Consider the following 15,218-nt stretch of genomic DNA (forward strand, 5'->3'; position numbering starts at 1 on the left):
GAGCTCCCCGACACATAATGGATTTGTCATTCCTACTTTTCTCTTAAAAGTTGTGGTATGTGTGATTTTCACGTAAAAAATTTTAGTTATAAAAGAGAGAATATATCATTTAATTTCTACGTAATTGTACTTTTAATACACAATAACACATTCTCTAATTGACGATATTGATGTGTAAATGTGTAATTATACTATAATCGTAATTGAAATTTTTTTTTAGTACTCATATAAAAATTATATGTGTACTATTTGTAACTTTTAGATGATAAATACTATCAATCCACTTTACGCTTGACATGGTCATGATTTCCAAACCTTAATCTTAGTTTCAAATAGTAGTAATAAAGAAACTTTCTTGTTACCGAACAGAAAAAAGAAATAGCCATATGATGTCACCTGTAGATATGTTCGATCTCATAAGACAATGCAGTCTCCAAGAAGGCAAGAACAACCTTCACATCCTTCGTACTTCTATTTTCATCCAATTATAACATTTAGTGTGAGAGACAATTGCTTGAGATGAAACATGTAATTAATCAACACCCACGAAACCTACTGGCTTTCTCTCCAGCTTTTTGGGCAAGGGCTTTGGCTTTCACATAAGCTTTCAGACCAAAAAGTGAAAAAAGCAAGAAGCTGGAGGGATTCGAAAGCTGGTATATATATCGTGGTGGTGGGAGTGGCGGTGGCGGCCTATTCTTAAACCTGAAATCCAACAAAATCTAGGACGAAACCTACTGGCTTTCTCTCCAGCTTTTTGGGCAAGGCTTTGGCTTTCACATAAGCTTTCAGACCAAAAAGTGAAAAAAGCAAGAAGCTGGAGGGATTCGAAAGCTGGTATATATATCGTAGTGGTGGGAGTAGTGGCGGTGGCGGCCTATTCTTAAACCTGAAATCCAACAAAATATTGGAAGAATCTTCCTTTCAATCAAGGGGAACGTCACTCGGACCAGATTATGTGTATGCATGTCACTAATTCAATCTAGAACTCTCTGTTGGACTGCAGATTCTCTTTTATATTCCAATAAATGGAATCTACCATCAGCTATATATGTGATATATGTATGCTATGAATTTCCCACTTTGCCTGCCTGGCCATATGGTATACTGCATCATGAACATAATAGGGTCATAACTGACTCCCAAGAAAGGTTGCATCACTCAAAACTGTACTATCATACAAAACCACTAACAAGAAATCATTGATATCTTCGGATCACTCGTTGGTCTGAGAAATCATAAAGATCATCGAATCAATACAGTATGAACGTAGAAACATCCAACTGACACGAAAAAATGGGATAATGCAGATCTAGATGAGACCAGAAATACTAAATTCTCAATCATATTGATCCATGTATCTTTCTGCAAAAAAGTAGTATGTCATTATCAGCATAATGCAATCACAGAGCATCAAACACTTATTAAGAATAACTGACTTCCCTCGACTGAGCATAGGGATGCAATCCAATCTTTCAAAAAGAAAACTGAGGAAGAGTTCCTTAAGTCAGAGAGTCAACCATATATTGCCAATGCAACTAATGAATCAACATTTTTTCAAAACATCATTGCTATATATGTTGGTACATTATCAACAGTATATGAAGCAAATCAAGCATTACAACAATGCCAATCCTGCTCACATGGACCTTAATACAAACCCAAACCAAATGCTGCATACTGCTGTCCTAAAGGAACTACAAGCTAATCTACATATATAGACCCTCTTAGAGCAAGGAAGAGATTCTTGGACAAAAAAGAAAAGGGCAAGGAAGATAGTTTTATCATAGTGAGCTAGCCAATAAGATCTTAGATTCATAATATGTCTGACACAAAAAAGGAGTTCCTCCGAATCTCATAATCTCATCTCGTTTTGAAATCAATTCGCAAATCAACAACTGCGAGTCCTTAGGACATGATATCATTGATATGGGTCAGTTTTCATTTTGTGACTTGTTGTTTTAATCATTGTAGTTATATGCTTGAATGTATTGTAACTGAACGCAGTGCGCAGCTGGAAGCTAGCTGTTATAATAAGAGACATTTCTACAGTTCTTCTTGCATGCATTTTTACGTAAAAATGGCAGTTGCTAACTTGCTATTGAGTGCAGACTGCAGACAAACTAATTGCACGACTCTTTCCTGCACAGATACTAATGAACAGGCCTTCCATTTTCCTTTATTGCCATCCAGAAAACAAAACAAAAAATAGTAAATTTGATCTGTTCTCATACCTGAAAACGTACATGTACGTGATTAAATCATAAATTGCAAGACTTTAGTTCAGCTTGCAAGGCTATTTCAAACCTTTCAATCTCGACCTGCAAGGACTTGTCTGTGAATGTACATCGTACAATCATGACTCGATCAAAACAAATTTCGAAGAATGCCACGTCAATGAAACCAGTAACAACAAGTCATTGAAATAACAGGGTCATTGATAGATCCAAGAAATCATCAGAAAAGCCATCGTATGATTCGTATCATTATCATGAATCCATGAGATTAATTTAATAGACAATAATTAGTAGCAATAAAAGTCATAATCTCAACCTTTCTGAATGATCCCATCAGAATGTATATACATAATCATTATCACATCTTAAACATCAACAAGGGTGTTCACATGATATGCAACATGACCTTCAAAAAGCATTATAAAAAGAAATAGACTTCAGTGGAATATCTCCTTCCAATGTAAGTAGTCACTAACATGTCATAAACATCAACATAAGGCGATGAAAAGACATAATTCTAACTCACAATAAACATGACAGACTTCTCCACTAAGCAGTTGCACAAGCAATATGGCCTTCAAAAGAACTTGGGCATCATCCCTTTAGTGATGGGGTCTCCTTGCATCATGAGTTTTAGTAGGTGACCTGCTTCGTCTTCTTTTATTTCTTAGACCTGTCAGGTGCTCCTTTTTCGGCATGCTTCTTAGCTATAATATCATTGATCATTTGGTCAAAACCATACGAAAACCTAGAAGCTCTATCGACGAGGTCGACGTATGATATTGGAGGGTCCTTTGCAATTAATTTAATATCTGATATACAATCGCGTGGTTGGCCTGTAGACCTGCAATCATAGCCCTAATTTTTACCTCATCATCATTGTAAGCCACTGCCTCCTTATTGAAGCGCACCATGAAGTCCTTCAACGGTTCATACTTCATCCTTCCTTTGCCTTGACTTGAAACAAGTGTGTTATAGGCTTCTTTTCGTACAATGGACTCATAAACTGATCAATATATAAATGATTTGCTGAGTTGAGTGATAGAGCCAATAGACCCAGGTCTCAGCTTCCAGAACCACTTCCGAGCAGCACCTTCCAGGGTCAATGAGAAAGCTCTGCACCTAATTGCTCCAGGCACAGCATACAGCACCATCCAATAGTGAAAACTATCAAGATGTACAGCAGGCTGGGTCCCCCTGCCCCTCACCAGAATAAGCCTTGATTTGTAGCATCTCAAAGTTGGTTGGCAAAGGGGCCTCAAGGAGTTCTCTAGTGAAGGGAGACTCAACAGTTCGACAATCATAATTCCCATCGGTTATTCCCATAAAAAAATGGCTGATAAAGGATTCGCAGAGCTGGGTGAAAGAACCAATAGCTAGACCCAGGTTTGAGGCAGGAACTGAACCACTTCCGAGCTGCACAACTCAATGTCAGGGGCAAAACTTGACACATTAATGCTTGTGATACGCCTTGCAGCTCCATCCAAGAACGAAAGACTTGAAGGTGCTCGACAGGATCTCCCTGACCAGAGTAAGCCTCAATTCTTGGCATCTTAAAGTTAAGTGGCACGGGTGCCTCAACAACTTCTGTAGTAAAGGGATGACTAGGTTCCCTATCTTCCATAAAACCTCCCTCACCAGAGTAAGCCTCAAATTCGGGAATCTTCAACTTAGCGGTAAAGGTGCCTCTTCTTCCATCTTCAACTTAGCGGTAAATATACATATAATTAATCGGTTATAATAATTAGACAAGTTATCAAGAAAACTAAAACATTTTCTTCATATTATCTATAATCTAAAGGGCGTCAACTGTTCATTCGCGTGGCCACTGTTCATTCGAGCCCGAAGTAAATGACGCTTTTGCCCTTAATTTTTTCTTAAGTTACATCCCTGCTATTCAGTCTGTTATAAATACCCGCCGACGATTTTGCCCTCCCTTTCTAATCAAATTACACCCATTTGCCCTGCCCTGCTGATCTGCTGAGAGATAGAAAGAAGATTGCGAGAGAGAAATATAACAGAGTTCTTCTGGGTCTTCTGCGAGAGAGAGAGAGAGAGAGAATGAAGGCTGATCCGAGAGAGATGAAGAACATAAGACGGGAAGAGGAAGAACTATTCGATACACCAAGTTGTGGAGAATAGGTGAGAATTGGATTTCGAAATTTTCTTTCCTGTTTGAGTTGAACGCTTTGTGGGTTTTGAAGTAGTTGGTAGCTGAGATTTAGGAGCAATCAGTTGAACTCAATCAAGCATGATTTGAGTTGTGCGATCTGAAATCGAAAAACCCAATAAAAAATTCAACGTCTTGCATTTAGTTCAGTTTGATTTGAGTATGAATGCGAAAGACAAACTGAAACTGTTGCTCACCACATGTTTGATGAAATGCGTCTGACAACCTCTTCTCTTTCTTATGCTCATTTAAACTCAATATTCCTTTACAGTTTGTTTAATTCTTGGGTTTGAATACAAATAGTCATGATCTGTATTTGGTGTTCCAAATTTATTTATATTTAGTAATAGTATAAATGCCTTAATATAATGAACCGAAAGAAGTTGTCTTTGAATCAACAAGTGTTTTGGTTTTGGATGAAACTTTGTTTTGACATGATAATCATTGCATATAATGAAGTCAACGTTATAGGAAATCTTGAGGATTGATGTTTTAAGGTTTGTTTTGATGGATGTTTGTGCAGAAGCTTATGATGTGCTTGATCCATTTGAGAATATCACGATTAAATGGGATTTCATTAATTAGTTGGACCCCTGATGAACACGTTGCAAGTATTTTATGAGCTCCAATTTTCCTTCTATGTTATATTTGGTGCGTTTGTTAGATACTTTCGAAGCATTGAGTTCGACCTGATAATACATCTTAGTTTCTAAGCTTTTGCTAATGTTAGAGCTTTCATAAGTTGAAACAAGCCTTTAGATAATTCATGTTCTCCGATGGTGGTTATGTGTTTGCTTGAAACTGAATCGAGCAAAAGAGGAACTAGCTCCTGAATTAGAGTTATTTTCCTCTTGGTGTTGACTAATAGCATTTGACTCCCCAAGATTATTAACTTGAATTTTTTGATATGAAATATGTGGTTTGGATTGGCAGGCCTGATGCAAAGTCCTATGTAGGTATGGAGTGAGTATCCTACATTGAAATTTTTTTCCAAAGGGCAACAAGGATGGTGAAGTGTATGGTGGAGGCTGAGATTTGGAATATTTTGTAAATTTCATCAGTGAGAAATGTAGGACTAGCACAGATGCGAAAGGGCAACTTATTTCCATAGTTAGTACCATTTTAAACCAATAAATGTACCTCATTAGTTTCCTTATCGATTATCTTCTTTTATGTAGGCTGAAATAGTCTCAAGTTTGGAGTTTGTTATGTAAAACCATAACATATTCGGTTAATATTTCTTAGCTTATGATTACTACTATATTGCATATAAAATTAATGAAAGAAAAAACACAAACCCGCAGCATCGCGCGGGCGAGCTGTCTAGTGTGTATAGAAACTCAATTCAACTATATCACAGACATCCTAATATCCCTATCCCAAGAAGCTAGCCGTCGCTTTCTACCCTAGCTTTCAAGAGCGCCTCTTCTAGCTTTCAAGAGCGCTCGTCCGGCAAGCCCAGTGACACTGCCGGCCTCTTGGTCGTGGTGATGCTGCGGTGCTGCCGGACGGGTGGTGCCTACAAAGTCGATGGTGGTTCTTGGGTTTCTGGACGGGGAAGAAACCAACTTGTTTCACGGGCGTTTTATCCCTTTTCGATCCTCTTTGGTAGTGTTGCAGGTCACGGTAGAATTCCGGGGACGGTGGTTGAAGACTGTGGAGGCGTTTGTTGGTATCCAGTAGACGGCGGGATGTATTGGGTGTTCGTACCCAATCGGATCGGACCTGGTGGGCATCCAGCTTTGGTTACTTGGATGGTGACGGCGTTGGGCGGTGGCTTTCCTGGAAGGGCGGCGACGGGGGTCGTGGCTGCTGCAGCGGGTGGCGATGGGTTTGGGCCTGGTTGTTCTTGTTGGGCTTCGTTCTTGGGCTAGGCTCTCCTTTGGACCATGATTGAGCTAGGCTCTCCTTTGGACCATGATTGAGCTACTAGTTTAGCAAATTTTATTTCTAGTTTTTTTTCTCTAGGCCTTTTTTGGCGTTCTAGTGGGTTTTTCCCAATCTAGCATAGTTTTGCCTGCAAATGGATTTGGCTATTTGTCGGCTTAATTCTTAGTGTCTCTAGTTGTACACAAATATTGAGGTCTCTAGGCGACTAGATTTACTATAAAGGAAAGTTAGGCTGTGAGGATTTGGGTCCTTTTGTTTTTAGGCCCGAATAAGTGAGCTCATGTGTTAGCAATGAGGGTTACCGGTTAATTTGCTTGGCGGCTTGTGCCATCTATGATTTTGGTATGAGACAACAATTGATGTAACGTGCCTTCTGGCCATGGATAAGTAATGAAATTATCTATTCCTTCAAAAAAAAAAAAACATTTTCTTCATGATCATCTACGTACCCACCCTAGATTGGTAAAGCTCTAAATACTATAATAATTAATAAAATTGAGGATTATCCTAAAAGATCGATAACTTGAGTATTCATGAGCCCAACTAGCTAGTTCCGATCCAGCTGCAGAACTTCCTCTTCATACGTAGAATACGTGACAACTCTGTTCAACAGTTCTGAATACGAGCTTGGAAGGTTCATTTGAAGAGATTTATAGAGCGCTTTATTTTCGAGCCTCTCCCTAACGTTACTCTTTATAGCTGAAATTAAAGCCCTCATAAACACAAGTTCGTCACGCTCAACCAGGACCGCCTGAGTCTTGAAGCGCCATACAAAGTCCCTCAAGGGTTCGTCCTTCCTTTGCTTCACTGAGAACATGTATGTTGCAGGTTTAGTCTCATGGATTGGACTCCAAAACTCACTCGTAAATAACTCGCTGAGCTGATTAAAAGAAGCGATAGACTTAGGTTTCAATCTCCTGAACCACTTCAATGCCGCACCCTTCAAGGTAAACTGGAAAGCACGGCACATGATCGCATCCGGAAAATCAGAAAATTGGGTCACCACTTTAAAACGGAGGACGTGCAATTTAGGGTCTCCCTCACCAGAGTAATCCACGTGGTTGTACATATCAAAGTTAGATGGTAAAGGTGCCTCTAGGACTTGTCTAGTGAAGGGAGATTTAGCTGTGTAATCAGCTGCTCCCGCAAAGTGATAGATAAACAATATGCTGAGTTGGGTGAAGGAACCAATAGACCCAGGTCTCAGCGTCCTGAACCACTCTCGAGCTGCACCTGTCAAGGTCAATGAGAAAGCTCGGCACATAACTGCTCGTGATGGAGCATAAAGGTCCATCCAAGAACAAAAGACCCCGAGATGCTCAGTAGGATCTCCCTCACCAGAGTAAACTTTGATCAAATTATTCATCTTAAAACGACGCGGTAGAGGCGCCTCAAGGACTTTGCTAGTAAAGGGAGACTCGAAGCTGTAATCATCGATGCTCGGAAACTGCTGGATGAATAATTGACTGAGTTGGGTGAAAGATTTAATAGACATAGGCTCCAGCAGGCATGTGAACCACGTCCAAGCATAACCTGTCAAGGTCATTTGGAAAGCTACACACATATATTCTTGTGACACATTTTGTAGTTCCCACCAAGCACGGAAGATCTCAAGGTGTTCGACAGGGTCTTCCTTACCGGAGAAGGTGATTATTGGCTTCTTATACTTATAGTGCGTAGTTGCCTCAAGAATCTGTTTACTGAAGCGCGAAGGCGGCTCAGACTCCTTACAAGCAACAATCTGGATATTACGTGAACGCAACAGGAACTCCAAAATAGCTTTCATCTGGGCGGAAGTCAGATGATTATTTGAGTCATCAATCTGGATATTATATGCACGCAACATGGACTCAAAAAGAGCTTTCATCTGGGCGGAAGTCAGATGACTCAAATCATCATCAATACAGTAATTTTCCATATTCGATCTGCTCCTCTAGCACCTAATCTTCAACGTAGTTGGGAAATTCTACCCCCTTACGATCGATGGAAAAGTAAATAAGAAGAGTATGAAGTTCAACAAGATTCCTGCTAGGTCTTCTCCTCTGCAAGAGACAATTTGTAAACTCAAACATAAAGTTGCCACACTGCAAGATCATTCACAATATATAGACACAGTACGCATTAATATTCATTATTCAACAAGATGATCAGATATATATATATATATATATATATCTAGGGTTAGAACTTGTACTTGATGTGTTACCTGTGGAAGACAAGTTTGCTAGCTAAAGGTCCTCTGGATTTCACTAAAGTTTAAGTGGCTTGCTAAAGGTCTTCTGAAATTCTCTAAATTAAGTGTCTTTCTTTGCTTTCTGTGAGACAAGAACTGTACGCATGCTTGGTCTTTTGAGGTTGCAGAAGGGACCTTTTGCGTTAGGGTTAACCTTCAATGCCGCTCATGAATTTGCATTAAAACTATATGCTTAATTAGTAATATTTACTATATGTATCTTTTGAATAACCTAATATTTAAGAACTAGAATTATATTTCTAATCCCAAGATCACGAGGAACTCGCTCCTAAGTTCAATCAGAATTTACCTTTTTCCTAATTATATCAAGAATTTCGTGAAAAAAAAAAAACCACTATATCACCACATTACAATGAATCATTGACATTATCTAGTAACATTAGTAAAAATTATTATCAAACTCACCAAAAATATAGTTTGACATTCATAGTATACCTTTACCAAAGAAACAACACAGCCACCAAAAAAAAAAAAAAACGTACACTCCGATAGAATTTATTGAAGTCTTTAATCATGACTTATTTAGTATGGCTCAGTCATAAATTTTTCTTGACGACGTCTGTCTCGAAAGAAACCAGGCCAATATCTGTGGTCTAAATATATTATCGATAAATTGAGTTGGAGATCTAACAATCTTGATATATGTTCTTTTACTACGCAATACTTTTTGTAATGAAAATAAATAACACATGATAATAATAACTGTCCCTTTCTTTTTAGTTTGGCTAAATTATAACTGTCCTCTATCAATCAGTAAATATTTTTGTTTTGTTTTTAATAAGATCAAAACAGATATCTAAAAGTGGTAATTAAATGATGTTCTCTAAAGAGAAATGTAGTAAATGATGAGTGGAGAGGAGTTGCTACAAAACGTGATGAGGGAGTAGTTGAAATCTGTTGGCATGAGCATGAGCCGCATGACATAATGACACGGCATGTCGTTAAGTTTGTTACGCGCACCAGGTGGCAGTCGTTCCTTCCATTTCCATCAGCAGTAGTTTGAGCTCGGATATATTCCGTTACAAACAAGTCTGCCATCGCTTTCTCTTCTGCATGCGCCTCTTCTCCTTCTTTTTCTTCTTTTTCTTCTTCACCATCACATCACCTCTGCATTTTCACCTCAGGTAAAAATCAGGTTTCTCAATAGCCACGAATAGTGCAATTAATCCTGGTTTGGTTTATTATTTTCTAAAGGAAACGGTTTCATTAATTGCTGGGAATTTGATCGAGTTATTTACTTACTGCGTCTGTAATCCTTGTGTGTTTTTACATTGCTAGCTAGCTTGAAATTTGGAGTAGTACAAGCGAAGCTTAGAGCTTACAGAGAAATGGTACTACTACTTGATTGCTTTCTTCTTAAGCTAGCTTCCTACTCGATCATTCCCCTTTCTTTTTCAACTTGTGATTCTGCCTTCGGTTTCAATTTCTTGGAATTTGGGTTAGATTTGTGGGCTGATTCGGTTTCTTAAAGATTTTTTCTTCAAGATTCGCTGCTTTCTTGGGGTTTCTTTGTTTTAATTTCTTGTTCATGTGTGCATATATGCATGTATGATCTTGTGCAGGATGGAAGTACTTCTGGTGTAGAGGACAATGATATTGATTGGAACACAGAAGATGAGCTTGAATTGGACAACTTCACTTTATCTCCTTGTTCTAGTTTGCTACTTACTGGTGGCGAAGCTAATGCCTTCTCTGGGGAGGTAAACGATTTCGCATCAGAATATATGTTTCCTAATTGTCTCTGTATATTACCTGGATGCCTTGGTGCTTTACAGTTGTTTGCAGTGACAAGTTCAGTTTCCCATGAACACTGTAGTTCTCTTTTGTGTATTATCACAAGCAATCATGAGATGTAGATAACTAACATGAAATTAATTTTTCATCCTGAAGGCGAGCTCATGTCCAAGTTCTTCCAACTCCAAAGTTCTTGATCAGTTTATAGGGATGGGATTTTCTAAGAAGATGGTTGAAAAAGCAATTCAGGAACATGGTAAGAGCACTATTTCATTCATAGATTTTTCCCACACTGCATCTATAACTTTATCCTAATGTAACACTGCTATGATGGAATACCCAGGAGAAGAAAATACAGATGCAATTCTGGAAATGCTCCTCACAGATTCAGTGAGTTTTAACATGCCTTCAGATACCAATGCTGTCTTTGACATATACTCTGAGTTTGCGAGCTTGGTTGTCTACACTTTTAGATTCTGCCAAACAGAATTTGTGTATAGCTGAGAGAGAAAGAGAGAGCACTTGCACGTAATGCTAATATAACTTTTGCTGTCTGTCTTTGGTGTGATGAATAAATGAATTATACAAGCACCACAGCCCAACCATGATTTCTGCTCATTTCTTGTTTTCCATCCTTTTTTACTATATGTGCAGTACCTTCTGTTTTTTAGGTCTATTCGTCGTACTTGCCATGTTAGTATTACACGATCCTTACCTTTTACTGTAGCTTTTCTTCTTTTGAGTGTATCTAGTGGTCGTCCCTGTATATATCTATACATTCTCAGCCTAACTTATTTTATCTCATCACCTGTTGCCACTTCGTATGTTTCTCATCCAGTGATTTTTTACCGCCTTTTCTAGTCAATGGTATCATTCATATTATTTCAATGTACTTTATGCATTGCTCTGGCTTCTGCTTTCATGTCCAGCATACATCATATCTTTTATTTCCCTTAACTGTAGCATATAAATTAAAATGAAACTAATAAGGAAAAGACAGAACAAACAAAATAAATAATAATTTCTAACTTCAACCTTGTCAAATACACTTTGATGTTGAATGTATGTCATACGGTAGCACAACAAAGTGGGACATTGTTGGATCGTTACTTTATTCATTTATTTTATTTCCAAGATAAATGGGTAATAGGTATTCTGCTCTCCTCTTTGCATATTTTAAGAATATAAGCTGATCTTGACTTAGAAGAAAAGGAAAGGAAAGGAAAGTGAAGTCAACATTCTTCTATTTCTTGCTATATTTTACAGGTTCTAGAAAGTTCTTCCCAAGAACTGCAACAAACCGATTCAGATCACTTTTCCTCTGATTATGATGGAAGCTTTTTGGATGACTTTTCAGATTTGGAAAGCTCTGGTGATGAGGTAATCATTGGATTCTGTAATAGCTTTCTTTAGTTGGAGCTCCCATTTTTGCTAAGCCTTTCTCTTATTTTGATCCTTCAGCCGAAAGTTTAAAATCGTATTGCAATATCTTTACTTTGTGTCTTCTTATGATTGTCTATTAGTAATAAGCCGATGTAGTAATTGGAATTATGACAATGACATGTGACTTGCAGGTTCCATGCATATCATAAAAATTAGTCTGTCTGTTTTGCAGGAAATCATGAGTCCTACATCCGAGGAGGAAAAGCTACTCATGTCCTTGATCAAAATGGGGTACACAGAAGAGGAGGCTTCCATAGCTATAGAAAGATGTGGTATAATTTTAGTTTTATCTATTTTACATTATGTTGATTTAGATTTCTTTAAGATTTTCCAGTACACATATCCAATTAGTTATTTTTCCTTTAAAATGACTGTATTTGATTTAAGTATAAGTTTGAAACCAAACCAAGTCCAGAAGTATGAATAGACCTACAAATAGGGCTAACTTTTTATTTTCAAGGCATTATATAAATCGTATTGGTTCCTTTCTCAGTAGTCAGGATTGCAATCATGTGCTCGAAATTATGTCTTGGAAACTTGACTAGTCTGCCCCTTCCAAATTTGCAGGTCTTAGCTCTTCACTTCTGGAATTGACTGATTTTTTATCTGCTGCTCATTTGGCAAAGGCAGAAGATGCCCTTCTTCCTCTAGAAGAGAAGGTCTTCTTTTTGTTTTATTTTCCTATTGACTATTACATATCTGAGTTTTCTACGGAATCAGTTTTGTTTATCCTGTATGTTTGGTAGATTGTGATTGCTGATTTTGATTTTACAGCCTGGACTAAAACATTTGCACACTGATTATCCTAAGAAGAAAAGGAAACTTTTGGTTGATGAAGTGTCGAAAAGGAAAAGGCAAAATAGGCTCATAGGCGAGGATAATGAGACAGTTCGTCTCCCAAATCCAATGATTGGGTTTGGTATTCCAACTGGACCATGCCAATCTTACAGAAATCTTCCAAAGGCAGCCATAGGACCTCCCTATTTTTATTATGAAAATGTAGCCCTCACTCCTAAAGGGGTTTGGGACACTATATCGAGATTCCTATATGATGTTCCACCTGAATTTGTTGACTCTAAGTACTTCTGTGCTGCTGCTAGAAAAAGAGGTTATGTTCACAATCTTCCAATCGAGAATAGAATCCCTCTCGTTCCACTTCCCCCACAAACCATACATGAGGCATTGCCCATGTCAAGAAAGTGGTGGCCTTCTTGGGACACACGGACAAAGCTAAATTGCTTACAAACTTGCCATTCAAGTGCAAAGTTAACAGAGAGGATCATGAAGGCTCTTGAGGGCTATGATGACATTCCACCAGAGAGAGTCCAGCGGGGTGTAATGCATGAATGCCGTAAGTGGAATCTAGTGTGGGTTGGAAAAAATAGGGTCGCCCCACTTGAGCCTGATGAATTTGAAATGCTTTTGGGGTTTCCAAAGAACCACACCAGGGGAATAAGCAGGACTGATAGATATAAATCACTCGGGAATGCATTTCAGGTACTAAGTTCTGTCTACTTTTCACTGGAAGTAATGTTCCTTTAGAATTCCTTTTTACTGCTTTAATTGTTATGCAGTGACTCATAAATACTTATATATGTAACATGTAAAAGAGTTTCATTGTTTGTGTTTATGTTCTTATTTTTATTTAGTCAGCAGAAGCATGATACTATTAGTTATTGCCAATGGCCGCAAACATTATATTTCAAGTTATTCTATTAAATCAACCCAATAAATGTTCAATTTAGATCAACTATGTTTGTCATATACTCTTGTCATACATTTTGCTTATGGGTTCAACCTATTCCAGATTGACACCGTCGCATACCACTTCTCTGTTTTGCGAGACATGTTTCCCAATGGCATCAATGTCCTGTCCCTTTTCTCTGGGATAGGTGGGGCGGAAATAGCCCTTCATCGGCTTGGTATCCGTATGAAGAATGTTGTGTCTCTAGAGATTTCAGAAGTTAACAGAAACGTTCTGAGGTGTTGGTGGGAGCAAACAAACCAGAGGGGGAATTTGATTCACCTTCCTGATGTGCAAGAGCTTAATGCTGACCGCTTGGAACAGTTTATGAGTTCATTTGGTGGCTTTGATCTAGTAGTTGGTGGCAGTCCCTGCAACAATCTTACAGGTAGCAATCGATATCATAGAGATGGACTCGAGGGTAAAGAATCTTCCCTATTCTATCATTTCTTTCGTATACTGGACTTGGTTAAGTCTATTATGGCAGGGATATAAGTAAGTCCACATAAAGCTAATCTGTTTGTGGTTACTTGTATCCAATCCCCTTTTCCATCTGAGCATTGGCAAGTAAGACAAGATCATGGCTCTCATTTTTTCTCCAGTTTTGTCTTGTATTGTAGATAAAAATTGTAGAAAAAGACTGTAGTAGCTTGAGGATAGCTTGTATATTGTAGCTCAACTGTGTGAATAGCTTGGGACATGGCTCAGCTTAGTTTCTTTGATAAACCAAAAGCATCTGCAAGCTAGCAACAAGTCAAGTGGAAACAGAAGGAAAGCTACCTGAATGAGTCATTTGATGAGTAGACCACATGTATACTGTCTAGTAAGATAAGTGAACCTCACCATCTGTATTATCCGACATGTCTACAATAAGCATAATAATGCAATATGAACCACATGCATCCATAGACCATGTCCAGAAGTTTGAAACCCAACTTGCAAATGTGTCACCTGTTGCCATGCCCGATTCGCAGAAAATGCCATTCTTATGAACACAGAAATATGAATGCAATCAGCACCTACCCGTAATCGCTATGTTGTCACTGAAACCCTGGACCTGCTTCGTTTCGTACTTCAAGAACTCGTCCTTCCTTTGCTTGATTGAGAACAAGTGCATTGCAGTTTTTTTTTGGGCAGTGTTAGAGTATTGTTTGTGCTGCAAGTTTTAAGCTTCAGAACTTGTTGGTAGGAATGGTAGGCATGCATCTTCAAGTTTGCAGTAAATGGATTTTTGATTTTGATTTTGATAGTGGACAATTCTTTTCTTTTTAATATCTCTCTCTCAATAGACTAGTTGTTTATTTATTTAAAAAAATAATACTAAAATAAAATAAAAAACTAGCGATGAAATATGGTTAACACAATACTACCAGCCTTTAACTATTCGGTTGACATATTATTAAAACGCAAGTATATTACTTGCAATTAAAAAAAAAAATTCTATACTTCATACTTTTGAAGTAAACTTGTTAAATTTCACGTAATTTTAAATCTAAAAATATTATTCACGATACTTATGTTTTTTTTTTTTGTATTTCACACATATTATGAGACAAAAATAAATATAAATTTGTATTTTAATTTTAAAAATTCATTAAAAAAAATATTTTACTGAATTTATCAACAAATAATTATACAAAATGTCCGAATATTACACGTCCCGCCTCTTCCTAATGGATTTGGATTTATATAGGAATGGGACTTTTTAAAGTGGAGAACCAGGACCTGCGTTTCTTTGTTGCATTG

General features: G+C 37.9%; 1 protein-coding gene and 1 long non-coding RNA gene across 2 annotated transcripts; both read left to right on the plus strand.

Moving 5' to 3' along the window:
* The first annotated feature begins 3,179 nt into the window (after positions 1 to 3,179).
* LOC133739183 (uncharacterized) lies at positions 3,180 to 5,668 on the plus strand. Its single transcript, XR_009860474.1, has 2 exons — positions 3,180 to 4,379; positions 5,341 to 5,668. It is a non-coding gene; the product is annotated as an uncharacterized LOC133739183 (long non-coding RNA).
* Positions 5,669 to 9,685: 4,017 nt separating this feature from the next.
* LOC133739189 (DNA (cytosine-5)-methyltransferase DRM2-like) lies at positions 9,686 to 14,719 on the plus strand. The gene is made up of 9 exons (XM_062166929.1): positions 9,686 to 9,882; positions 10,114 to 10,251; positions 10,442 to 10,541; positions 10,629 to 10,675; positions 11,552 to 11,665; positions 11,901 to 12,000; positions 12,296 to 12,387; positions 12,503 to 13,225; positions 13,536 to 14,719. The coding sequence occupies exons 1-9, from the start codon at positions 9,880 to 9,882 to the stop codon at positions 13,965 to 13,967; spliced, it is 1,749 nt and encodes a 582-aa protein (XP_062022913.1). The 5' UTR covers positions 9,686 to 9,879; the 3' UTR covers positions 13,968 to 14,719.
* Positions 14,720 to 15,218: the final 499 nt, after the last annotated feature.

Source organism: Rosa rugosa, chromosome 1 (assembly GCF_958449725.1).
Source record: "Rosa rugosa chromosome 1, drRosRugo1.1, whole genome shotgun sequence".
In the NCBI taxonomy this organism is placed as follows: Eukaryota; Viridiplantae; Streptophyta; class Magnoliopsida; order Rosales; family Rosaceae; genus Rosa; species Rosa rugosa.